Raw genomic sequence first — 25,956 nt, forward strand, 5'->3', positions numbered from 1 at the left:
CTGTCTTTGCTAGGTAAAGTTTTCATTAAATATACTAATTAACCTGGTAAATATATATTTTCTATTTACGATCAGACATAAAAAAGCAGTATATTTCGGCAAAAAAACACTAAAATTGTTGACGACTTATATTTAAAGACGTACCCACTGGAAACCACTCAATTGAAATATTCTGTCCTTTTCTATTAGAAAGAACACAATTCATGAACTCAATACTCTTGAATTTCGATTTAAAGCTTTCGTGACTGCAATGATTCATCTTCTTTGGTTCTTTCGGTAAAGTCACGTAGAATGAGAATAAAATAATAAATTGATAAGACTGTCTGGTAGGACAGCGCTGGAGTGACTCCAGCTGGAGTGACTCCAGCGCTGTCCTACCAGACAGTCTCGTCCCTTCACCTGATGAAGGCCGCTTGTGTTGTGGCCGAAACGTCGTGAGAATATTATTGTGTTATTTTATTTTATCAATTTATTATTTTATTCTCATTCTACGTGACTTTACCGAAATAACCAAAGAAGATCAATACTCTTGGTTGACATCACGTTTGTTTTTTTGACGTTGACGAAAAGATCAGCTTCCTCACTCGCATTCTTCACAGACGTCATCAGTAATAAAGTAGTTTTTTTTGTTAGATCGCGTAAATATAAATGTGTCGTTTACCCGCCACCACCCGACACAGACCAATGAGTAAGGTTTGTCACGTAAATAAAACTTGCCAATTAGTTACTACTCCAGCACACCGGTCCGGTGTTTAGGAGTAGTAAACCGACAACTTGAGTACTGTGACGTTTCGCTGGTGATTACAACACGCAGCTTTGATGAAGCTGTGGATAGATTCTGGCCACGAACGTCGTCAATTGTCACAGATACGAGGAACTCCACTGTTTGAGGATAATAAATATACGGTTCATTGTGCATATTCATTCAGACAGTCAATTAATTGAGGCAGTCAATACGAACATTACACGCAATTATTTTAACATTCAATCTCTTGTGGACCTTATGCCTTTTGCATAATAATACATCTGTGTTACACTGTGCCTCTCATCAAACAACCACTCCAAGGCACCTACCGATAAACCTATTTTTGTACATAATTGCAGCGCTCTAAACTATTAACCATACGGCATTCGTCCACCAACCATTAAAAAAACATTGCTAATTTCCTAAAATGCCTTACTAATGCTCCAAGTTTTAAGGCCTGAATTGACATTGGACGAAGAAGACCAGAACCAGAGTGGTGAGGCGAGATGTGTCCGTAATGCTGAAGATAATTTGACGCAGATTATATCACCGGAACCTGCCAGAGATAGATCTGTGCACCTACCAGACGGGAGATGGTGCTAACTGAAGATGGGTTGCAAGCGATCATGAGTCCCATGGTACATTTGAGATCTTCTTCAACTGTAAACCAATGCATCTGGCGCAGTGTGCTCAAACTCCTTACTCTGTGGATTCAAAAAGCAGCTGCATTTTGAACCAGCTGCGATGTAGAGTTGGGATAGGAAGAGTGTCGAGAAGAGCGGTAATCTCGATGGCATGCGACAACTTATGTGGTTCCTTTGGCAAGGCACAGCCAGATGTGTGTAGTATGTACAGTGTGTGTGTATGTATGTTGAACTTACTTCTCACCATACGTAGTCACCCGCGCTAATTGGAGGTGCCATATATACACATCAAAGCCATTTTACAAGTTCCATGGATTTGTTTTTCAAGTGAGTGCATCATCAGGTATCACAACCTAGATTAAATGTGCTATGTTTTCGATCAACTACAGTATCACCAGCATACACAAGTCCAATATTCAAGGTGTTCACAGTGGTGGCTATGTGCGTGGCCTGTGATCCAACACTGCCGGAGGTGAGGGTTGTTGTGAAGCACCCTTCCCGTGGACATGGAGGAGAAGGTGACGCAGCAAAAATGTGGACTCCACCTGTTCCCGCACCTACGATTAGCACAGTTGCCTATGTACAATGCGAAAGAAGTTCAACATACATGTACAGTTAAACCTTGGATTGCGAGTAACTTGGTCTGCGAGTGTTTTGCAAGAAGAGCAAACATTTGTAAGTAAATATTAATTTGATAAACGAGCGAGGTCTTGCAATACGAGTAGTAAGTATACGCTTTGTCTGCCGAGCGTCACGTGATCAAAACTGATATACGAGTGCTTTGATATACGAGTGCTTTGGATTACAAACACGTTTCCGGAACGAATTATGCTCGCAATCCAAGGTTTTACCGTATATGTTCCATCTATGTGGGATAGAGTGTTTCCCCCTCACACGCGTAGGTTTTCTCTGGGTGCTCCAATTTCCTCCCACATGTAAAGACGTATTAATTGGTCGATAACACCTGAATATACGTTTAGATTAATTGCTTTACAAAGCCAGATTGTAAATACAACTGACTTCCCTCTCAACCTCCCCACTACGTCTACATAACATGTTTAATCTTATAATTTATATTTAATCTAAAGACCTACAGTCTATTCTCAAGTGAATTTTAAAAAGCTTCCTTTGGCCATTTTACTAATTAATAAATTAGATAGAGTGTTTCTTGTTGGGATTCCATTAAGTATGTTTGTATTGATATTCGGTTATCCCTTGCCTTATTAATGTTGTATGATATTTGTCTGTGTAAAGTCTAAAGATCCATTTCAATTAAATTCCATGCCTGTTGTTTGATGAGACAATAGCCCATCAATGTTATCCATTCTACACAAGAGTCGAGGTGTCACGGCAGTTATAGCAAAGTTAAAGGATGTTCATTTTATTTTTATAACGTTTATTTGGAGATTGTTTAATACTTTTCATTTGGGGGCATGACACCAGCAAACAGTCGCCCACATTAAGGTAGGTATCTAATAACTATTGGTCCCCATAACAATTTAATAAATTGTCAAAATTCTGGGTCACGATTCCATTCAATGTATGCTTGTTCTGGTGGCGATGGTAAAGAATCAACTGGCTGGGTTTCTCTAACCAATCACAACAGTACAGGCTCTTAATTATAAAATTCAGTTTTAAAACCGCAAAAGCCTCGGAAACAGAAATATAAAAATAGCATGTACAATTGTAGCTATTTCCTCGATATTCATAGAATGTCGTTTTGTAAGGATTTAAGAGGTTATCCATGAATATAGCGACTGATGTGAGGCATCAACCAACAACACAGTCTTAAGATTTGCCAGTCAAGTCCATACCTTTACGCTTACTGAGCTAATTAGTCAATTAGTTTTCAATTACGGGCAGCAGAACGCATGAAACCAAAAAGGTCCAGAGCTCAGCAGAATTAACTTGCAATTGCGAAAATCCCACTCATTGGACGTATTAATCACGAAGATCGGTGTGAATGGAACAAAGTGCTGTCACACATTTTGGCGCAGTATTATACGGCAATCGATTCCTACTTGGCTGAGATCGTCCAACATGCAGAGGGCACTGAAGCAGCTTGCTGACTGGCATCTTAGCGCAGTCAATATGACAAGATGCACACTCTGCAACACGCTTACGGCATGCAGAACGTGCAATTGAAATAGATCACGTACCAACACACCTACGGTAGAATGCGTTAACATGCATCAACATTTAGTTTGTCATATGCTGTTAAGGCTCATTCAATGATCAGTGCAACCGTTTAACCTTGTTGGCACGAATATGAAAATATCCCTGCACCTATATAAATTACCCTTCTTTAACAAATGTGAACTCAATTGTTTATACCTTCTCTTGTGAAACCAAAGCCACATACAAAAGTGAGACCATCGAAAAGCCCACTGTACATACACGTATCATACATTATAAAATCGTTATAATTAGACACCAGTTTGAACTCCGTGGCTTCAGGTCAATTAAGTATGTTATACCAAAAACATCTCGAGTGATCTTCAACAGCACATACCAGTAGCCTTGGATCAACCACAAGTAAGATATTGGCACCGGGGACTCTGAATAGAAAGTGTATCTCTCCAAAGTCATGCCAGACAGGTGGGAGTTTAGCGGGATGACATTCCTGAAATAAATCTTCATACGACCAATTGTGAGCGTGTGTGTAGTTTTACTGACCAAGCTCAAGCTGCTGGTAAAATTGTCAGTCCTTAATCACAGACAGCGTATTTTTTAATCTTTGAATTATCATTATCAAACCAACACTTTCTGGTTGGTCCCAGATTACAGCACGTGACTCACAATCAGAAACCTTGTGAGGTCAAAACCCGAGCAGGAATGAAATCAGCCCATCGTTAATTTCAGATCATAAGTACCACTGAGTAGGAAGTCAACAGTGGTTAAGTTATGGTGAGACTCGTCCCCACCATAGGAATGTTTACACCCATGAATCAAAGTCACAAAAAGATATGAGCACCACCCCACGCTCTCGCTTGATCATAGAGGCACTTGATTAACCCAATCGGTATTAATGGGTGCGTTTTAAAACCGCTTCTTGACATACGCTGGCCTGTTTATTTACAATAAGCCCGAGCCGCAGGAACATGTAGCAAGCACATCATCTCGTGTTGCCACGTTTCAAGACATACAATGTGCTCTCTGTTCCCTTCGTTGCAGGCCGTTCCTCACCACGTCAGAGGCTGTGCTGGCTGGATTAGTGGAGCTGTCCTTGAAGAACGGCTGCTGCGGCATGAGGTACTCGTCCGCATCCACCAAGTCTTCCAGGTCCTCCTCCGCAAGCAGACTTTGCAGGAAGCGGCTGTCCGAGGGGATGGGAAGACTCATGCGCTCATCTCCCTGTAGGCACCGGATACAGAGACAAACATCCACCGTGTAGCCTGTTACACACTGTTGGGGCAAGTGCTGTTAGCGAGCACCTGTGAAGGTCGGCACGGCACACGAGGGGGGTGGGTGACCAACACCACGGCTGACCGCCGTTGTCTCCCAAGTGGCGATGTTTACACACCGCACCAGGTACTCATTTGAGGCTGAGTCGACCTAGGGGAGGCCCAGGACTGGTTCAGATAATCGTCACTGATTTTGGCCGTGAGCGGGAATCGAACTCGGGTCGCCAGGTTCGTAGCTACGCTCCGCTACCGCTCCGCACACACACACACAGACACACAGAGACACAAACGCACACTAACTTCACAGCATCAGCACAACTCTGTTTGCATCTTGGGCAGGGTTGTGGTCATTCACTGAACACAGGGTGGCCATCGCTGAGGTCTAAAAACCAGGGGACATGATGGGACTGCATCGGACACTCTCGTCACCAACGCACAGACGAGGTTTCTAGACCCTTTCATTCCACACACATCCCACTCCTTCATGGACCGTTCTCTCCTCTTCCTTCACACCTGAGGCAATTGTAAGCACCTGCCGAAATGTCGAAGCTATTTACGAAGGCGCAGCAGAGGCGACTGACCAGCATCGATCGCAGAATGCAATGAGCAGTGGTCATCACTGATCAAAGGGATGCCGCAGTGGGAACTGCGCGAGGCACCGGCGCTTGGGCCGCTTAGCGGAATGATTGATCGGCCGCAACTTCTGGACGGAGCAGCGGTTTCGAGGCACCGCGGGGAGCTGCGTGCGGAGCGATGTACGGCCTGTGTCGAGGGCACAGTGGAGAGGCGGCCTCGGTGGCAGCTGGTGGCTTCCTGGGACGTTGCAGGGCACTTGCGTTAGGAGGCAGCGCGTGACGAAGTTGCGAGCGAGGTGCGCGCGGAGAGCCGCATGCTTGCTGTTGTGCAAGGATTTCATTCCGTGCTACTCTCTGCAGCCCTTACATATACAACGAGGGGAACTCGCCTGCAAGCAGGTCAGCTACTGGTGCCAGCCTGTCAGAATCATAATCTTCATTTATATTGCAGCAGGAACCCGATGCTTAGGGGCGGGTCCAGAACGTTACAACAACAGCCCGTGTTACGATGGACCATGCAGTATCAATGTTGGGTGGCTCATACTTTAATAATATGCCTTGAAGACAAATGCCACCACCTATGATGCACCTCCATCCATTCTACTTCCCCTATTGACCATTTGCCACCACTCACCTCTCAGCGTGTGTCACCCACTTTTGCTTCACATCTTGAGATGTAGTTACACGAATAAACATTCTCAATTCTCATTGTATTGTAATTATATCCGGATGGGTAGTCCTGTGCCACAAGACTTGACTAGCAATCGGAAGTTCTTGAATTGAAATCCCACTCAAGGTTCAACCGAGCCCATCATCCCTTCAGGGTCAATACACTTGGTGCCGCTGTGTATGGGGGTCAATACATTTGGTGCCGCTGTGTATGGGGGGAGTAGACAAAAGGTCGTTCTAGAAATTGACTTTTAAAAATTTATTGATTCCTGTCATTTGAATGTGGAATTTTCAATACGAGTACTCGCTTAGGTCCACCGATACATTTCCGCGACTACAGAAATTATTCAACAACAGACATTTAAAACACAGAAAACAGCTCTCCGATCCGTATTCGGATTGTGCGGCGTGTTGCGTCAATGCAGCCCAAAAACACAACGGAGAGCTTTACAGCACGGCTGCGTAAACCAGCGCGGTGGTAGTGCCGAATATTACGCGTACATTTACCTTGCTGAATTCCAGCTGGCGGAAGGCCAGAATGTTGTGCATGGCGAGGTCACTGCTCACCTGTATGACCAGGTACCGTTGCGGGTCACGTGCCATCTTTGAGAACTCCACAGCGAGCTCCTTGAAGCGAGGCCGACTCTCAGCGTCAATCATCCAGCCTGAGCAGGCACGGAGAGGCAGCATTCGCACGGAGAGAGAGGGACACAGGCAGGCAGGATTAAGTATTCATAGAGACGCAGACTGGCAAGCACCAATTGTCAACACAGAGCCCTACTGAAAAAAGCCCCTAGAGTTCACAAAAACAGACAGATTGGGTCACGGTGCATTCATGTTCAGGAGAACAGACTAATTCAAATGCTACAACCATCATTATGACGTTTCTATCAAAGCACACAAACGCGTGTTATATTTCTCCAGATGAAATGGGAAATGACACTTACAGTCATGCGGAAAGGGGCATGGACATATATCCTACAGAACAACAGGGCTCATATATGTACATCGGTTGAAGGTTGTGTGAGGTTATGTATTTGCTATTGCAAACTAGACTGCACTGGTCTAACACCGTTTGAGACGAGGCTCAAAAGAAAGCTGTATCTGGTGTGGACCAATCAGTTTCAAAGATAATGCATATATCATCAGAGTATGTTTTTGTTTGCATTTTGACCACAAGTATTGTGGTTAATGCAGACATGATTCCTTGTAAAAGGTTTCAGTTTGGTGTTTTAACAACGTAACACCTGTTTTGTTGCCAGATTAAAGGGGAAAACCCTATTCTCATATGTTGGTACTGGCAAAGGAGGTCCCATGATGTAGACTACACAAATATAAATAAAACAGCCTAAGTAAAAGCACAATTGTGCTCCTCGCATCATAAATCAAAGGTGTGTATCTCCATTGCGTGCTACGGGGCAGTGCTACTCATGACTTGTATCGTGATTAAAATACACGTGTACAATTGAGTACATTCGAAGCATACATTTGCAAGAGAGCACCAGGTGGGACAGTTTGTAGTGAACACAATCATCCCACCAGGACTTCCCAACATCCACTCGGGCAGCCTGCATCCGTGAGTGACCTCACGACACTACTGGACGACCGTAGACCGATCAGCGGCCTCGATAGCTCCTCAGTCCACCGCTCGATGACCCTCCCTCTTGTACAACACACTCTGCCATGTTTCTGTTTTACATTTGTGATCCTACAATGGGTCAACATTGACCCAAAGAGAAGTGAACCGTCATTGCTCACGTGTTATCCTGAATGCTACTGACAAAAATCCAATAGGCGCAATTCCAAACATTTAAAGCACTCGCCATGAATCTGTTAATGGTTTCATTTCAGTGAGCGATGCTTGCCCAGTTCAACTTTTAAGACACAGTGCATGTCGATAAGATCATTCCCCCCTCTTGGAAATTTCACTATGAGTGTCTACCTTCGGCTATGGGTAATATTTGGCGTGATATATTGTTCGGAGAGAAAGTACTCTCTTAATGGGCATTACCCCTTTGCTATAATAACGATGTGCACCAAAGGGGCCATTAACATACGAATAAAGGGACTGGAAATCGCATAAAATCTAATCATTCTACCGTCATCATCCTCATCATCCATCTCGTTGTTATATGACAATAAAAAGAACAAGTGCTTTGACATTATTTTCAAAATAGCCATGAAATTTAATAGATTATTTCTTTTTTTATACTTTTGTAATAAAATATGCAGCGGCGTGTCGTGCACGATGGCTCTTACAATATTAATCTCAACGTTACAAATCACAACGCTACCCGTGCACATCATGTAAATTGTCAGAGATGTCTAGAGAGATACTGTTTTTTAGCTCTTCTTTGCAGTCTTGCTGATGTGTGCATTTAACACCCGCATTTGAGTGCCCAAATGGGTGGCATTATACCAATCTTTTTTTTTAAAATGTAGTCATCAGCATTGTCAAACACGGCACTTCCTTTTTCCACAATGATACACGGCACGACCTAAACAGCTGAGCAGGAGGTACGAGAGAGGTGACACTTGCTGACAGACCCAGCCCCCCCCCCCTTTTTACCAGAAGTATTTTATTGAAGAAACAATCAAACGAGGGGAAGGTACAGCGGCGTACGCTCAGACGGGGTTGGTGGGGGGTGGAGTGTAAGGGAGTAGTTACACAAGCTCGCGAGTTGGGCTCCCACACGTGGGTGGCCGATATCCGTGGGAGAGAGACAGTGGAGGGGTGATGCCTTGCCAAGTACTGTGGTGGTGGGGGTAGTCGTGTGAGCGTGTGAGGGTGTGGAGGTTTCGGTGACTCACGGGGTGATGGTAATGGGTGAGTGCGTGTTGACTGAGTGAGGGTATGAGGAGGTGTGTCAATGGGAGAGTGTATGTGATCAGCCCCTTTTTAACAGGCAGTATTTGAGGAAGCATGTTTTTAAATAAATATAAATCAGTATTTGTCTATGAGAAAGAACATCTTCAATATGAAATGAATTGTGGAAAGTGACCATTTTGTGAGACTAGAAAACAGGCCAACGAATAGTGTTCTAAATTGTCACTCTCTTATGAAGGTAAGACAATATATATTTAGCTAATTTCAGTTCCAACTGATTACTGTTTTGTAACTCGACTACAGAGGGTAATGAAAGTAAGAAGCCGAGTTCTCCAGCGATGTAGAAGAGGCTGGTATAAGGAGACACTGTCGAGTGGAATTTGATATATTGCATGCTGAGTATGGCCATTGAAAGACACTTAATGTATAGATCAATGCTGTTACTTTGAAAATAGTTCCTATGAGGTATCTGTTCAAACGAACCATTTGTGTGGTGCCCATTACTATTGGCAGCTCTGAGCCTGTGGTAAAAACATCCACATCCCCTTGCCAAGGGCCGAGGGTCTCGACGAAACAACCACTTTTGACTTTCCACAAATTAGTTCTCATTTGATGAAAAATAAAGAGGCTTTTCCCATTTCTGGAAATAATAAAGGCATCACGATGTTCTGATTGTATACATTTCATGGTAATTGTACTCTCTAAACTAGTCTATGAGCCTCATTCTAGACCAGGGGTCGGCAAACCAAAATAACAAGAAGAGTAATTTGGTATTAAAAAGAACCCTCAAAATGTCAAGAGTCGCAATGGACGTGTATACGAGACGGTGGCGGATCCTTAATAAACGACGACGTCACGAAGCAGAAGTCCTTAAAGAGCCACCGCACACCGCTCCAGAGCCGCCGGTTGCTGACCCCTGACCTAGACCACTGCAGCCTGTCTGAGAGCAGTTCAGAATTCATTTAAAAAGAGGTCTTTGTCGTTACGTTTACCGAAGACATTTTCAAGCTGCGATGCAGACATTAAACCCGTAATTACTCCTAGGATAGCCATTTGGATAATCAGATGGTCAATGTATGGAGTCAATAGTTTAATTCCCGTTGCTGCCCCAGTAAATTATGTAAGGAATTAAAAAAGAGCGTCATCATTATGGTTCTCTCGACCTCCCTTAAGGAGGAGATTATTCGTCTCAAAGGACTCTCATCTGGGTAAGTAAAGGACATTCATGATGCCCATGACCGGTTCAAATATCACTCACCACTGATGTTCGTCTGATTTTTTTTAAGAAGACGGTATGTGTGTATATACTGTTATGCCCATTTAAAGTAGCAATAACATGAACATAATGTTATATTAAGTGTGCATTGATCGGATGAGATGGGAAATAATCTTGGTATGGGGTCTGTGTGCAGACCAACTTCTGTCAAAATATCTCTGTACCAGCCCTGAAGGGATTAAAATGTATTTATGCTTAATTAAATGAGGCAGCATATGAGATTAAGAATAAATTAACTGTTAAATTGCATTGGCGACTCGGTGTATTTCTAATTAGGCTTATAATATTCAGAAACAAGTTTGCGTTTGAGTTGTATTATCACAAGCTGTGTTTAAGGCCATATGTTTTTAAGTAGCTATAAGACTTTTAATATAATTAAAATGTTAGTTTTCATTTACTTCTCCATACCATAATTAAAGTAATCATTCATGAATGTATTACACAGATTACATGAATGTGCGCTAATGTGTGGTTGGCAAAGATAAAACTAAAATGAAAAAAGCGACTTCCTGCGCAAATACGAATGCAGTGGTGCCCATCTCTCTTGGTGGAATTTAACTAACGGAGGACATTCCACATTGCTATGACAGAGGCCATCGATTTCACGTGATAATCACCTTTGACTTTCCACAAGTGGTACCCTCTCTATTAGCCCCAAAAATACCATCGGCCGAGTTGATCTCCGAACTAGGAGTTGAAATGGTCATCTTGCACATATGAACCGAGTGTTCTGCCGGTGCCATCTATCAGATAAAATAAACGCAACCTCATCTAATTCATTTGATTATTGCCTGCACTTAATTGCTGTTGAGATTTCAGTGTGAGCCCCAATTTCATTTCAGCAAGTTGACAATCAAAGCACATCTGCTCGTGGTGTTAAATTGCTGATTAACAGTGGCTTATTTTCAGTTAAACAACATCATGGTTTTGAATAACGTGCCTTTTTTCTACATACAACAAAAATATATATTTTAATTTACTAAAGTAGCGAACGATTGATGAAGTAGAGTAAGAGACGCACACCCGTGCATAATCATGAAACGAGGTCAAGTGTTTTTTGAGAAAGGAACCCATATTCCACCAAAGAAAACAAAATGCAATCATTTAAAACGCTTCAGTTTTGCAAAATTAGCTGCTGACAATATCCTCGGCTTAGCAGCTCAATCTTAAGATTGAAATCACCATCTTAGTTCCTATACGTGATGAAATCTTACCTCCAATTTCATAAATAAACATATGCAAGGCTATTAATACATACGGTGGAATTTATATTCACGAACAATGGCTCTTAGGATATTTGCAGGGAAAGCTTCTCCATCATCATTGTCAGAAGTTTTGACTCACGAGCGAGCAAACAATTTCTGGACAGTGCTTAACTTTGGTTAAATTCCATATGCTTGGACAACCACTGCCGACTTTCACTGAAAGGGAACATGTTTGAGTTGAACATGTGACCTTCCAATGGGGGGGGGGGGGGGCGGGGGGGGTTCAGGTGTTCCGCAACATCACGACCCGGTCAGATGACTGACACCAAGTCGTGTTCGGATGACTTGTGACGATGAACCACCAAGTGGTAGGTGAGATGCGTACATTTCACCATGATCATGTAGACGTCGATGGTGGAGATGGGCGGCTGGGGGAGGCGCTCCCCCTTCTCCAGCAGCTCTGGGATGTCCCTCGCCGAGATGCCCTCGTAAGGCTTGCCTCCAAACGTCATGAGCTCCCAGATGGTCACTCCTGCAAAGATCCCGCTTGTACGGCTTACAACTATTTTAACTAAAAGTATATATATATATATTTTTTAACTATTTTTGTTTTATTTTACCGGGTAAGGCCCACTGAGCTATATACAGCTCTGTTTCAGGAGCGACCTGGCCACACATGTTAGCTCAACGAAGTGGCTTATCACGTGGGAATTTATAGCAGCCAAATACTCTAAACGCACGTCGATTATAAATGTGGAGGAAAAAGACCGGAGGACCCGGAGAAAAATCCACACGAACACGGGAAGAATATGCAACCTCCAAATATACAGCAGGCGTCAGGGTCGGAATCGAACCCACAAGCTCCTGTATACCAGGCGAGGGATTTAACATCTTGCCACTGCAGCGCCCTAAAAAAACACGCACAGCATCAATTTTTTGGCCAAACCTGCAAATGATTCAGATTATCCGCAAATTGCTCAATTGTGATTACTTGTAAGTTGCAACATCGCCCTCCCCCCCCCCCCCCCCCCCCTATTGTTGTGCACTCGGCAGGATCCTCCAGAATATCGACTCTTGAGATTCAGTAAAGTTTTTTCTGGGTAAACAAGCGGAATACATGATTATTTTAATAATAATAATAGTAACCCTGCACTTCAGAGGCAGTAATGGTTATTGTCGTGGCTATGTGTAGAACGATTAGATGAATCACCACCTATCTCTAAAAGAACAGGATTTCAGCAGTGTCGGTTGAATACCACTGCCATTGGATGATTTTTAATGTTTGTGTCCATGTTCTTACTTGTTTACTGTGTGTGTCAATTGACATCCTGGACACCCTAGAAAATGGGATCATCTAAGTTAAATATTTTAACACGTATAAAAAAATAATCGGTGTGCTAATTGACTCACTTACGGCAACTGTTCACAAAAAAAGGCATCTTATTTTCCACTTTATCACTGCCAATATAGAAAACAACCTAAATGAGATGTCCCTTTATCACATACTAACAGCACTTGCCCCCAAAATAATGTGAAGGGTATACGGAGGATCTTTGTCAACATACACTGGGTGCCTGTCGACACACAGTTGTGCATCGGGATTTGATGTTCGGTGGGTTGTGCACTACGCCACGACCCTGACGATCTGACTTCAACGCTTGGCTAAGCACAATCTCAATGGCAAGCGGTGTCCGAACCTTCCTGGGCCTCCACTGGGTCAACTCAGTCTCAAATGAGTATCTGATGCAGTATATGAACATCAGCAATGACGAGACGAAAGTGGCTGGGCATTGTACTCGCCATGCTGCCCTCCTATGTGTCACACTGAATATGGTCGGTGTCCACTACGCGGCTAAATGGTGACTGAATTATGGAAGCTTGCAGTTTGGAAACATCAAGTAGGTAATTTAAACAATCCCCATCATCCATGTAATTTGGTGATCCGTATGTAAAACATGTACCATACATATGGCAATGGGTAAATGTTTTTTGGTGAGGCAATGTATGGTTATTGCTACATCATCCAACCCATAGGTTGCTGTATTTTTTGTTCCAAAACGAAGGGCCTCTGCCAGAATGGACATGGGGAATATTCACTGCGTTATCGACGGTTGGATCCATTTATATTTTGTGCAATTGCATGTTCTAAAAAAACTAAATTAATTCTCATCATCAAAAAAAGTCTCAGGTCTCACTGTCCACTTGAAAACCCCAAAGTGATCATTGATCCAGAGCTCTCTCTCTCTCTCTACAGCCCACATCCCGCCTGGATGACTGCAATCCTCTCTTACAGCTTTCAAATCTCTCAGAGCTGAATTCGGGATGATCCACACGAGTCACTGCCAGCCAACTTTGCACCTGTACCTAAAAATGAGACCCCTTGACGGCAATCCCTCCACTGGCTTCTGATCCAATTCCAGATCAATTATAAGATTGCTCTCAGTATCTCCACAAATCCTCCACGTATTTAAGATAGATGGATTACCCTTCATTATGACTGGGTGAGTTGCCCATTTGTTCCCGTCAAACTCTGGCTACCTCTCCCTTCCCTTTGTCCTCTTGTCGAATCCCTAAGCCATCCTCTCTGCTCAATGGAAATTCGCTCCTTCCGCTCTGCTACCAACGTCGTTTGGAATTCCCGTTCCCTCCCTTTTTTTGCATTCGGAACTTATTTTTCTCCGTCTGAGAATAGGCTGAAGACCTTTTGTCGCCCTTCCTCGTGGCCTACGAGCGCTTCTCACCACGTAGTTGCTCAACCCCCCCCCCCATTCCTCTCTGTATTGTGCCATTTTCTATTCCCTCCCACCAAGCACCACATGTCGTCCCCTACCTCTGTACATCAGAATTAGAATATGGTTTAGGCTGGAGCAATCCGATGAGCTATAAAGCTTTTTTTAAAACAGATGTCCAGTATTATCTTAAGGTGTGGCTGCATTGAGATGATGTACTGTATCGTCACAGAATACGATTGCACCATACATCAACTGCCGAAGAGTAACTACGCATTGTTAATATTTCAGAATTAATACTGACAACGAGTATCGCAAAATATGTTATAAAAGCTGCTGGTTAGAATACAGTAGGTACAATTTGTGTGTGTAGAGTGTTTAAATGTAACTGCATCTGAATGTTAGTAAGAAGCCACTGCTAACCACGCACGATAGCTCCACAACACTCACCATAGCTCCATCACACTCACCATAGCTCCACAACACTCACCATAGCTCCACAACACTCACCATAGCTCCATCACACTGACCATAGCTCTACAACACTCACCATAGCTCCACAACACTCACCATAGCTCCACACCACTCACCATAGCTCCACAACACTCACCACAGCTCCACAACACTCACAATAGCTACACAACACTCACCATAGCTCCACAACACTCACCATAGCTCCATCACACTCACCACAGCTCCACAACACTCACCATAGCTCCATCACACTCACCATAGCTCCATCACACTCACCATAGCTCCATCACACTCACCACGCTCCACAACACTCACCATAGCTCCACAACACTCACCATAGCTCCACAACACTCACCATAGCTCCACAACACTCACCATAGCTCCACAACACTCACCACAGCTCCATCACACTCACCATAGCTCCATCACACTCACCATAGCTCCATAACACTCACCATAGCTCCACAACACTCACCATAGCTCCATCACACTCACCATAGCTACACAACACTCACCATAGCTCCACAACACTCACCATAGCTCCACAACACTCACCATAGCTACATCACACTCACCATAGCTCCATCACACTCATCATAGCTACACAACACTCACCATAGCTCCATCACACTCACCATAGCTCCATCACACTCACCACGCTCCACAACACTCACCATAGCTCCAGACATCGCTCTGATGGGTAAAGGTCCGGTACTGAATCGACTCCAGGGCAAGCCATTTGATGGGCATCTACAGAACACAACAATTTTCGATGCATTAGTGGAATAATTTCCAAAGCCAACGGTCCTAATACAACAACATACATAATAATAACAACAGCATGAACATTCATTCAAAGTATGGTACCTGTCTGTGAAGTTTGTGAAATATTCGGTGATGAACTCAATATACTCCATGCAGTGGTGGCGCAGTGGCTAGTCATTTTGTATAACTAGATCTGAGTCTTATCACCCCCCCCCCCCTCTATCGCCAACCAGCATTGACCAGGGCGGTGAAGTATGGTCAACCGACGCACAATGCGGGGAGGCCTACATCCAGCACTGGATTGACAAAAGCATTGTGAATTCTAACTGCTGTTTTAGTCGAGGCAACCAAATCGAATCTGGCTGGGTGGTTTTCAATGCCTCAGACTGCTCGACTTGCAATTGTAAGGCTGAGTTAATATTCCATTTGAGGGTTGACTCAGCACTTCGTTGCTTCAGGGTCAATACAATGGGTCCATATTGTGGGGTATAAAGAACGCTCGTCCCGTTGCTAATAACCACTGGCACGCACCATGGCAATGTAGAATTTACTCCATGGGATCCGGGCAGCTATTTGGGATTATTACCAGCAAACATGAGTTGGAGGATGTAGACACTTTGTGACGATGTAAATGAAGCCTTGGAATCAGAATGTAAATGGACCTGGGTGCAGAACTTGGAATTGAACCGACAGTCACAAGAAATGCAATGTGATGAACACCACACCGCATCTCCTTATAATACAAATGTGTATGTGTACGTACATACATATGCATGCACACCCTAAGCCAACGTGGCAATGAATAAAAGTGACATATTAGCTTGTTACGCAAATCGAGCGGTGTAAAGGGCTATGTTGGGGAGCACCTGGTGTGGCTGTGGCTCTCCGCAAGAGATGCACGAGGTCTCGCGTCTTCCCGCCTCCCAGTCCTGCTCCTTAACACGCTGCGCTAGATACCAATTTCAGGCCAAGTTGGCCTTTGGGAGGCCGTGCCTGGTAATGATGCCATTTGTCACTGTAGCCTGCATGGTTAGGAATTCAACCCAGGTACCTCAGATTGCAGTTCCTTAAGCACAACGTTGCATGTTTCCCCCAAATACATACGAAGTGTAGAAACACAAAAACAGACAAAGATCCCCTGTGTGACCTTAAAAGACCGTTGGGGCAAGTGCTGTTAGCGAGCACCTATGAAGGCCGGCATGGCACACGAGGGGGTGGGTGGTCAGCACCACGCACGGCCGCCTTTGTCTCCCCAGTGGCGATGTTTACACACCCCACCAGGTGCGCAATTGAGGATGAGTCGATCTAGCAGAGGCCCAGGACCGGTTCACATAATCGTCACTGTTGTTGTTCATCATTGGGATTTGAACTCGGGTCGCCAGGTTCGTAGTGCAGTGTGCTAAGCACTCCACGAATACTCCCACCCCAGATTAACACACACACACATTCGTTGCGCGCGACTGGTTCAGTTAATCGTCACTGGTGATGGCTGTGAGCGGGAATCGAACTCAGGGTGCTGGGTTCACAGCGCAGAGCGCTAACCGTTGAACTACCGCTCCCCCTACACACACACACCTAGGCAAATGTGCGCACAAACACATTGTATGAATCTATGCACGTATACAGAAACCAGCAAGCACGTACATACACATGCACACTGATTAGCTCCAAGTTTAACTTCTTTCATCCATGACAATGTCATTTTCAAAGCCATCACCTACACTTAAGGGATTTAGACAATTCTTCAAATTAATTCAGGGCCAGTCTTGTGCCCGATTCCTCCCCGCGAGGTTCAATATGCACAGTCCACCTGTGCATCAGTTTTGGGTTAGGGAACTGCTTCATAATGAGTCTATAGGTGTGTCAGTGCAAGAGATGGCATCTTCCACATGTGATGTCCCATGACGGTGTTTATACAACTGTCCATGCATGCCTCATTAGCACTGCAGTCAACCTCATTGACTCTCATGGAGGCATTTGTATAGATGTATAGATGATGTATAGATGATGTATAGATGTGCGAATCAGAATGAAATTTCTGGTGTGTATTTATCAAACACATCTGCGAGCAGTTTTTCATGTTCATTCTTTTATTTTTACATTTTGTAATGGGAGATAATTAGCAATGGAATGCATGAAATAGGTAAAAGGATTTTTTCACTATTATCAACAATCAAAGTCAACGCGTCTACCAAATATTTAACAGTAATGTTGTGGAAATGTTTACGTGGCCAGGTGGCAGTGTGATTAGAATACTCTTTTTTTCATAAAAAGTACTAGTCTTTGGAAAGTACACGGGGGTTGTTCAATGGATAGAATGATCCCTGGCACAGGAATGTGGAATTTTCACCACCGGTGCAGGGGTGTTAACAGGAGATGAGTATCGTCTCACGCGGATTTGTGCAAGACGTAATTATAAAGTTTTTTCTGCTTTCCCATTAAAGTGTTCCTCCACGCCTATACCAGTCGAGTAGTGGTGTGTTTCTCGCTGGTAAGAAACTCAGATTTTTGCTACGATAAAATTAAGTCGCTGAATCCATTTTAGAGACCAGAACCTAACAACCTGCGTTAAAATAATTGCCAACTAATAATGGTCAAATTAAAATGTCCAAATTTGTTGAGAAAATGGAAGGTAAGAAGCAAATTAAACCTACATGTACTTGATTTGGTGCTTATTCACAGAGACGTATTGCCATTCAGGGGTGCCTCAAGCCTGATGGCTCCATCTCTGCGTACTCCACGGACCCCTGCCTCCAAACCACTATATCTTGCAGGCCAGTACCCACCACCCCCGGTGTTCAGACGGTCCATCACGTACCTTCCCACCGTCGGCATGGTACTCCACCTCGTTCACGTCCAGCAGACGCGCCAGCCCAAAGTCTGTGATCTTCACGTGCTGCGGGGTCTTCACCAACACGTTCCGAGCGGCGAGGTCACGGTGCACCAAGCGCTGCTCCTCCAGGTACATCATGCCCTGCCGAGGGGGCGTACACAGAGGGTGGCAGCCTGCCGGGTTAGGCGGAGGCCCTGTTGGCCAGTGGTCATCGACGCATCCTGATGGTCGATCACGTCGGTCAATGGCATTGTTTGGATTTTGGACGTCCAAAACACAAGCTACCTCCTATTCATGGTCTTCCCCAGGATCAGTTCTCGTTTTGAGGTATCTGTCCTGGAAAATCTGCACATCTTCCCAGGATATTAAGAGTCCCGGTTTTAGTCAGTTGCAAAATAATACACCACTCAATATGCATTCACGTGTAATGGTATTGTGAGATACCCTTCTTATGATGTCCCAGTGTTTTTGTACCTCCAAAGTGGCAACTCTAGCCCCCATCCGCTTAACAATTTGTCCTTCACCCGCCACCACTGCCGCCATTCCCTGCCACTCTGTGCTCCAATTGCACCGTGCCTCTTTTGCCCGGTTCTCCCTCATCGCTCATTGTTCCAATCGCACAATGTCCTTGTGTGTATGTATGTTGAACTTCTGTCGCACCGTACGGAGCCAACGATGCTAATCGGAGGAGCACGCGCCTAGGTGTGATGTATCAGCATGTTGCTATACCAAAAGAAGTATAGCCTTATTGCACCTTTTTGTATTATTTATTGATCAATTTCAGGTGATCATATTCTTTGGGTCTTTCAGGTAAAGCCACGCAGATAGAAAACATTATAAAAATAAAATAATAACAACATCACGACGTTTCGATCGCAGCACAGGTAATCGTCATCAGGTGATGACGATTGCGCATAACCCCCCCTTTTTCACCTGATGACGATTGCTTGTGTTGTGATCGAAACGTCGTGATATTGAATATGAATGTCTGCAGTCACGAAAAGCTTCAAGTCAAGATTCAGGTGATCACTTTATAGATATCCCACTGATGTCGTCTGCCCTCACTTTCTTCTCAACAGGTGCTTGAATATTATCACGACAATGGGTCAGTATCTTACAGAGAGTAATACAAAATATGTAATTAAAATAATACACGCTTGTACTGTGAGCTTCGTGGATTATATTAAAAGATGCAAGGATGCATGCATCGGTCCTCCCCTACAGATCTGCTTCTCAAACGCTTCCTCTCAAGATGTAGAATCACGTGACCGATGGCGCTGTAGGCAATCATCAGGTGGCAAAACCTAGCTTACAAATGTGCATCCAAAATTCTAAAGCAGCGGCCGTCCTTTCCATTCCAGATTCTCTTCCGTGCTGCTATATTGGGTCGATCAAGTGGTATTTTTTGCTCCTTAATGTCGAGCGCCTACTATGTCTGGGATGCTCTCCGAATGGAGCCATTTCCATAATGTAAAAAATGTCAATAAAGGACAGTTGCTACTTAATTTTGACAATGAATAAATTGGATTCGTGTCAAATGCAACACTTTAACCTGTGTAGGTGACACAAATATTGCGCATTCGCCGCCGTATGTATGAGGCACCACAATTTATTGCCAATTTAACTGTCATACAAACAGCTCTCGAGTGGCCAAGTTTAACCTGCGGAGCAGTTCCCCCCCCCCCCCCCCTTCACGAGATGACATAGAAACAACCTTCAGGTAATTGAAGCGAATGCAAGGCCAGCGGCAAGAAGGGCATGTAATTTAAACAAGAAAATTGATGAAACGATTGGTCTCAATTGTTAAACAATTGAAAGCCAAGAGCAAAACGCTCATGAAAAATTTGCATTTAATTACGAGCGCCGTCGTAATCCACATGGAGGAAAAATGAAGTTTCAAACATTCAGAAAACCGTAATGTTCTTGGTTATTACTCATTTTCTATCGTGTTTACATTTCGCGGGCTTTCAATATACATTTCCTAACAAAAGAAACATCTTAGGAACAAAAACTACTTTGTGGTGCCAGTAAGGTTTGTCACGTAAACAACGCGCCAATTAGTTACTACTTCAGCCCACCGGTGTGTCGTGTGGTGGAGGGTTACGACACATTTATACTTACGTGATCTAACCCAAAAACTTTATTATGAATAATACTGTTCGTGAAAGCCTGCTACGTGTTAAAGTTCCACTGTTCTGTAAGTCAGTAGTGGCCGGTCTATGTAAACACAAGCTCCAGCCATCATCATCAGCCGTGATCAATCCACTGCTGGATGAAGGCCTCCATCACTGTCCCCTTGTCTAACCCCCATGTTAACATGTATGTTGGTGCTTTATTACGTAATCTAGCGAGGCTCTTCTCTGTTTCTAAATGGTTATTTCTAAATATTTATCAAACTTATTTAGACCTCTTTGTGTGAGGGCTTAGCTGACCGCATTAATTTATACCGAGTGCATCGATTTCCACGGAGTCTTTTGTCATAGTCTCCCCTGTCTAGGCACAATGGCAATAGACATTGATTAGTAATTTCCAGAATTTGATTCGTAGAAATGCAGACACATTTTTCACCACTGGCTCAGGCCTCGCAACAGCAAACATCATCTCACAGTCACTCTAAAATAAAAAAAATTAAAACTTCAACTTGACCTTGGCTATATTTGCTGACCTATTAATGCGCTAACAATTAGGGAGCAATTATTTATTTAACAACACCTCGATTGGAAGCTTTCGTAACCGCAGGAATTACTCTTTGGTTCTTTCGGTAAAGTCACGTAGAAAATAATAATTATTTTATTTTATTATCCACGTGACTTGACCGAAAGAACCAAAGAGTAACATCACCTCCTTACTCATTCAATCAGTCACAGCAGCCAGTTATCTCCTATAGCGGTTGAAGGTTCTGCAAGGCTCATTCTCACCATCAGCCCCAGCATTGGCAGAATTTTACTACTGCTATGGTGAGAATGGCTTTCGATAGAACATCGACTGTTGACTACCCACAGAGCGGTACAGGTTCACCGCATGTGGTCACACACTCACACAATACAGCACATTTATATGTGTGTGTACACACACGATCCACGCAAATCTTTGTCCTCGTTGCAAGATTTAGCTGTAAGAACATCATAATGAATGGCATCTGCCTAAGACTAATTACGTAAATCTGTCACACGTACCGCAAGGACACTGCACAGCAACGCGGGATTTGGCACACATGGGATGAGTACATGGGGCATGAAATGGGGCATGAATGTCACATATTTCATCTGATTGATATCCAGCACCACAGCCAAACTGAGCCTTCTGTAAAACATCCCCCCCCCTTTGACATCTCCAGGGAACTTATTTTATAGATCTACAGAGAGATTACACTGAAGATGCCACACAGGCACTGATCCACACGTACTGCTGACAAACAGGCTTTGTTTTTTTTTATTTGAAATCACGGTTATGAGAATGATTTAATTGCCTGCATCGTCTCCATTGCAAATGATTTTATTTCGTAAACCTCCCTCGCGTCTGCCTGCCTACTTCAGTGACATTAATGTGATTGAGATGTAGTTGTTACATATAAAATACACACAGAGGCAAAACATTTATGCCGTGCAAAGAAAAAACGCTCTAAAACAAGTGCAGGGCTGTGTTCATGTTTTGCGGCCTTGAGTCAGTGATATTAATTCCACATTCCTATGGTTGGGGCCAACTTCTCCACAGCACCAGTACCGATGATGGTGTGCCAACGTAGTAAAGATTTTTTTTATCGGTCGTAGAACGGCGTCGGACCGAGTCAACGCAGCAAAGGAATACGAACTCGCAATCTTGTGATTGTCAAATGAAAAAAAACACACACACACTCAGCAAGTTTGTCTGGTTTATAATGGAAAACTATACAGCAGGTTGATGTTTAGGGCAATGGTCATTCTTCAGTGTAGAGAGAGAGAGAGGGCAGAGGGCTTGACTGAGTTATAGTCGGCGTGACTCATGGTCACGCCAAGATTGTAAAGTACTCCCTCCTCCTCCTCCTCCCCCCTGCACCACACTGTGTGCTGCACGCATTTCCTGCGGGAACCTGCCATGTATTCAAGCCTGAGGTTTAATACTTGCAGTTTGTTTTGAACCGTGCGTACAATTAGATCGCCGTATCCCTTCAAGCTTGATGTACGAATACATTTAATTCTCCGGAAGGGCCCAGAAGTGCCAATTAGAGGAGGGGGTTAAGAAGACTTCTTATGCATTCGTCCATCCATCCTCTCCCTTTGCCAAGGTCCCACTTTGTTCTTGCAAACATATTAATTTCCCCCCTTCTGCCACTGGAGGCATAATTATTAGCAATTCCATTATAATTTTGATACATTTTTATCTGGAACGTGTCATTAATTCGTCATTTTAAAATATGTATACGTGCCGTTAATAAATTAGGCATATCGCATGTTTTTTTTGTTTGTTTCTCATGCGTTCAATGCAGAAAAACTGAGAATATTACCAGTGAAATGCCGCACAGTGGTGTTGAGTGCTGTGGCTATTGCCTGTGTAGTGTTGAATTGATGCAACATTTATTGTCAATGCTTTCATATTTTTGATGCTGCATATGAACAAATTCATGCGAATAATTGTATTCAATCCAATCTCATATTTTTTGAAAATGTACGTAACACGTTTAAATATGAATTCAAACTGAAATCGTAAACTTATATGTCTTCATTAGCATTCTCGAAACCGAATTGTCTTTCACTTTGTCCATAACAACTATTCGTGAACGTATTGCAGCCACAAGCCACGTGTGTCTGCGACTCTCCGATGTCTTTCCAGGATGTACAGGGACACGTCGTTTGGCACAATGTACGACGTTGAGCTCCAAAAACCGGATTCATCCTCCCAAGCATGTGGAGAGGAATGTCGGACAATCGTTACAACCCAAAATACACATCGCAGAGCCACACAGCACATATATAAATATACAAAGTGGCACGTGTGTGTCTTGGGTTCAACGTAAACAACAACAAAATAATACCACGTGGTCCTTTTAAGGGTGACTGAAATGGTCGCTACAGACAGCCACATAACACAAGTTGGAACTATTTTATGCAGAATCAGACTCGATTTATTCACTCTCACCGCTGTACCGCGTCGTTTTATTCCAGTGACATCAATACAGCATCACCCGTCCTGCAAAGGCTTAAAAAGCCCTGTATGAATAAATGTATTTTTTTTACATCTGAAACATCTTAAAAATAAATATTGCCCTAGTTTTATGGAAAAAACGCATTACCATTAAATTCCAGAGTACCAGCTATCACCGTATCATTTGTGGTGGCTCATGAGTTCATGGGAGACTAAATCGGATAATCAAGCTCCGTTTATCCGTGACCTAATTATCTGTAAAACTATTTATCCGGGGTCATCAAACTCCGGTTGTCTATTAATCATATCCAGGGGATGTGGCCTTCCAAATATCCATGGTCCAGACCACAGCTAAACTGAGTTATTTGGCAAATACTTCCAATTATCCTGGGCTGGGACTACGGATAAATGGGGTTGTTCGGCAAATATTTCCAATTATATTATTGAAGACTATCTGGGGTAAGGTGGGTGAACAGACCCTGCTGGCCACTCCCCATGCGGTGAAGTTTTTGTCAACCAACCCCAACTCGAACCCAAATATCAGGTGTCGGGACCACAGAAAAACAGAGTTGTTCCGCACATTTTTTCAATGATTTGGGTTTTATCCAGGGTCACGCCTCCCAGATAAAGGAGTGAATCCCCGGTTGGGACCCCGGATACTTGGAACCGGGGTACCCGTCACCCCTGTTTACCCCAGAAAAACTGAGTTTGTGTTGGATTACAGACAAGCGTTTGTATATGAATTGTGAAACTAAATGTCGCAACATCTGTACCATTTAACGCTCATTTAAATCTCTCAGTCGGTAAATATTGTCACTTCAAGTGTGTGCGAATGTGAATTTGCGAGCACCACGTGCATTCATATTCCTGCGGTGCTTCTATCGTTTCCATTTACACTTTTATGTTATCCAGATTTTCTTTCACTTGTGAAAGGTCGTATGGAACTGTATGTTCTCACGGTGCGGGATCAATGATTGTGCACATTGTCCATAAAACATCGTGCCTTTCTCATGACATTGCTCTTCCGTTAAGACTGGGACAACGCTGCCACTGCAAGTGCACTTCCTTCAAAACTGAGTGTATATTTTTGGGTACTTTATGCTTTGTAGGTTTTTGTGTAGGTTGTGGCTGAGCACGGAACTCTCCACAACGAGTGCACGTCTCCCGCCTTGAGATGTCAAGTAATGGTAGTGTTGCTAAAAGCATAAAATAAAGACGAAAGTTTATTTTCTATACAGTTTTCGGGATTTACTCATCGTCCAAATAGAGCCACATATCTACATCAATCTGCCTTGCTGTCCAACACGAGAGGCCAGGGAAACACTTTTTTTTTCAAACAAATTGGAGACAAACTTGTAATGGAAGATGTAATACAACAGTTAGTCTCGTTAATTGGCCATTATTGTATCTTAGCGAGTCATGTAAATCATATAATGCAATTTCCATTAAGCAAGATTACATATTCTTGGTTCCTTCGGTAAAGTCACTTAGAAGGGAAACAATAAAATAATAAAAATATAAAACATTTTAAAAATAATTTATTGTTTCCCTTCCACGTGGTGACTTTACCGAAAGAACCAAGAATATGAATCCCTGCAGTCACGAAAGCTTTAAATCGAAATTCAATATTACATAGTCACCAGTGACCACTGCCTAAGCATTAACCACACAGAGTTTATATACATTTTCTGACTGTAACAATTGCTAAGAATGTTTTTCTCTTTTCCATATTTTGGTTTTATGTTATACGTGCCAAAGAAAAATATTAAAATTAATATTGAGATGGCCCAGTGGAGTAATGTCCATGTCAGAGCACTGAGCTGACAACTTTGACATGCTGAGCATGAATCATGGCAGCCACGTTTGATTAAACCAGGTTTTCAATATAGCGAGTTGATCGTTGCAGACTCTTACAAATGGCCGTTCAAAAGTATATCAATGTCATTTATTTATTCAGGAAAGCCTCAGCGAGTCTCAAGAGGGTCCTGCAACAGGACGTTTGGCCAGTTCCTTTTAAATGGTGTTTCGTGAGTGGCAGACAATTGTATGCAGAGAAAAGCCGAACTGATGTCTTATTCACAAGACGGCTTTTGCACCAAATTCTATAAAATAGTAATGTCATAATTTATCCAAGAGAGCCGCGCTGAGTCATCTGGCTCTTTCAGGAGGGTTCACCATTGGGCTGCTGATTTAAATATGTTTTCAGCCAATTAATGATGGGCGTTTATACAAGTGGGGAATGAAACGGGAGTACCCGGTTAAAACCCACGTTGCGTGAGGGGGGCAACACTCTAATCCCTGTACAGGTGGAAACAAGTGGCTATCACCCCACTCGCTGCAGTGCCTTCTCCTGGCGAGTCAGAGTGTGACACCTCCACGTCCATGGGAAGGGAGTTTCACGAACTTTGTGTGACCCACAGTGCTGGATCACAGGCGTGCGCCCATGTACTTCGCGTTATATGGCATCAAATATTTTGCACTTTTGGCCAATCCTAATATTTTTGCCACAGGCATTAAAGCTGCTTGTTATTGTTTCAGGGATTATAACTTTTTTATTTCTTATCCATCAATTTAACTTGTAGGATTGTAATAGTTTCCTTAACAAAGAGCATGGATTACATCAGCCTAAAAGTAATGTGCTGTAGCTTTGTGAACAAAACGCTAACAAGAATGTTACAGACACATGTTT

The 25,956-nt window shown here is 43.4% G+C and overlaps 1 protein-coding gene across 3 annotated transcripts in view; it reads right to left on the reverse strand.

The window, feature by feature from the left end:
* Positions 1 to 25,956, reverse strand: part of LOC116940824 (receptor tyrosine-protein kinase erbB-4-like) — a 285,921-nt gene that overhangs the window by 26,776 nt on the left and 233,189 nt on the right. For all 3 annotated transcript variants that reach the window (XM_032951051.2, XM_032951049.2, XM_032951050.2), the window contains 5 exons: positions 18,132 to 18,287; positions 15,223 to 15,298; positions 11,731 to 11,877; positions 6,605 to 6,702; positions 4,576 to 4,743 (listed from right to left, as the gene is read on the reverse strand). In XM_032951051.2, the coding sequence (XP_032806942.1) occupies positions 4,576 to 4,743; positions 6,605 to 6,702; positions 11,731 to 11,877; positions 15,223 to 15,298; positions 18,132 to 18,287 (645 nt within the window). The remainder of the gene's footprint in view (positions 1 to 4,575; positions 4,744 to 6,604; positions 6,703 to 11,730; positions 11,878 to 15,222; positions 15,299 to 18,131; positions 18,288 to 25,956) is intronic.

The sequence above is a fragment of the Petromyzon marinus genome, chromosome 10, assembly GCF_048934315.1.
Source record: "Petromyzon marinus isolate PM22_M1 ecotype Great Lakes invasive population chromosome 10, UKy_Petmar_22M1.pri1.0, whole genome shotgun sequence".
NCBI classification, from domain to species: Eukaryota; Metazoa; Chordata; class Hyperoartia; order Petromyzontiformes; family Petromyzontidae; genus Petromyzon; species Petromyzon marinus.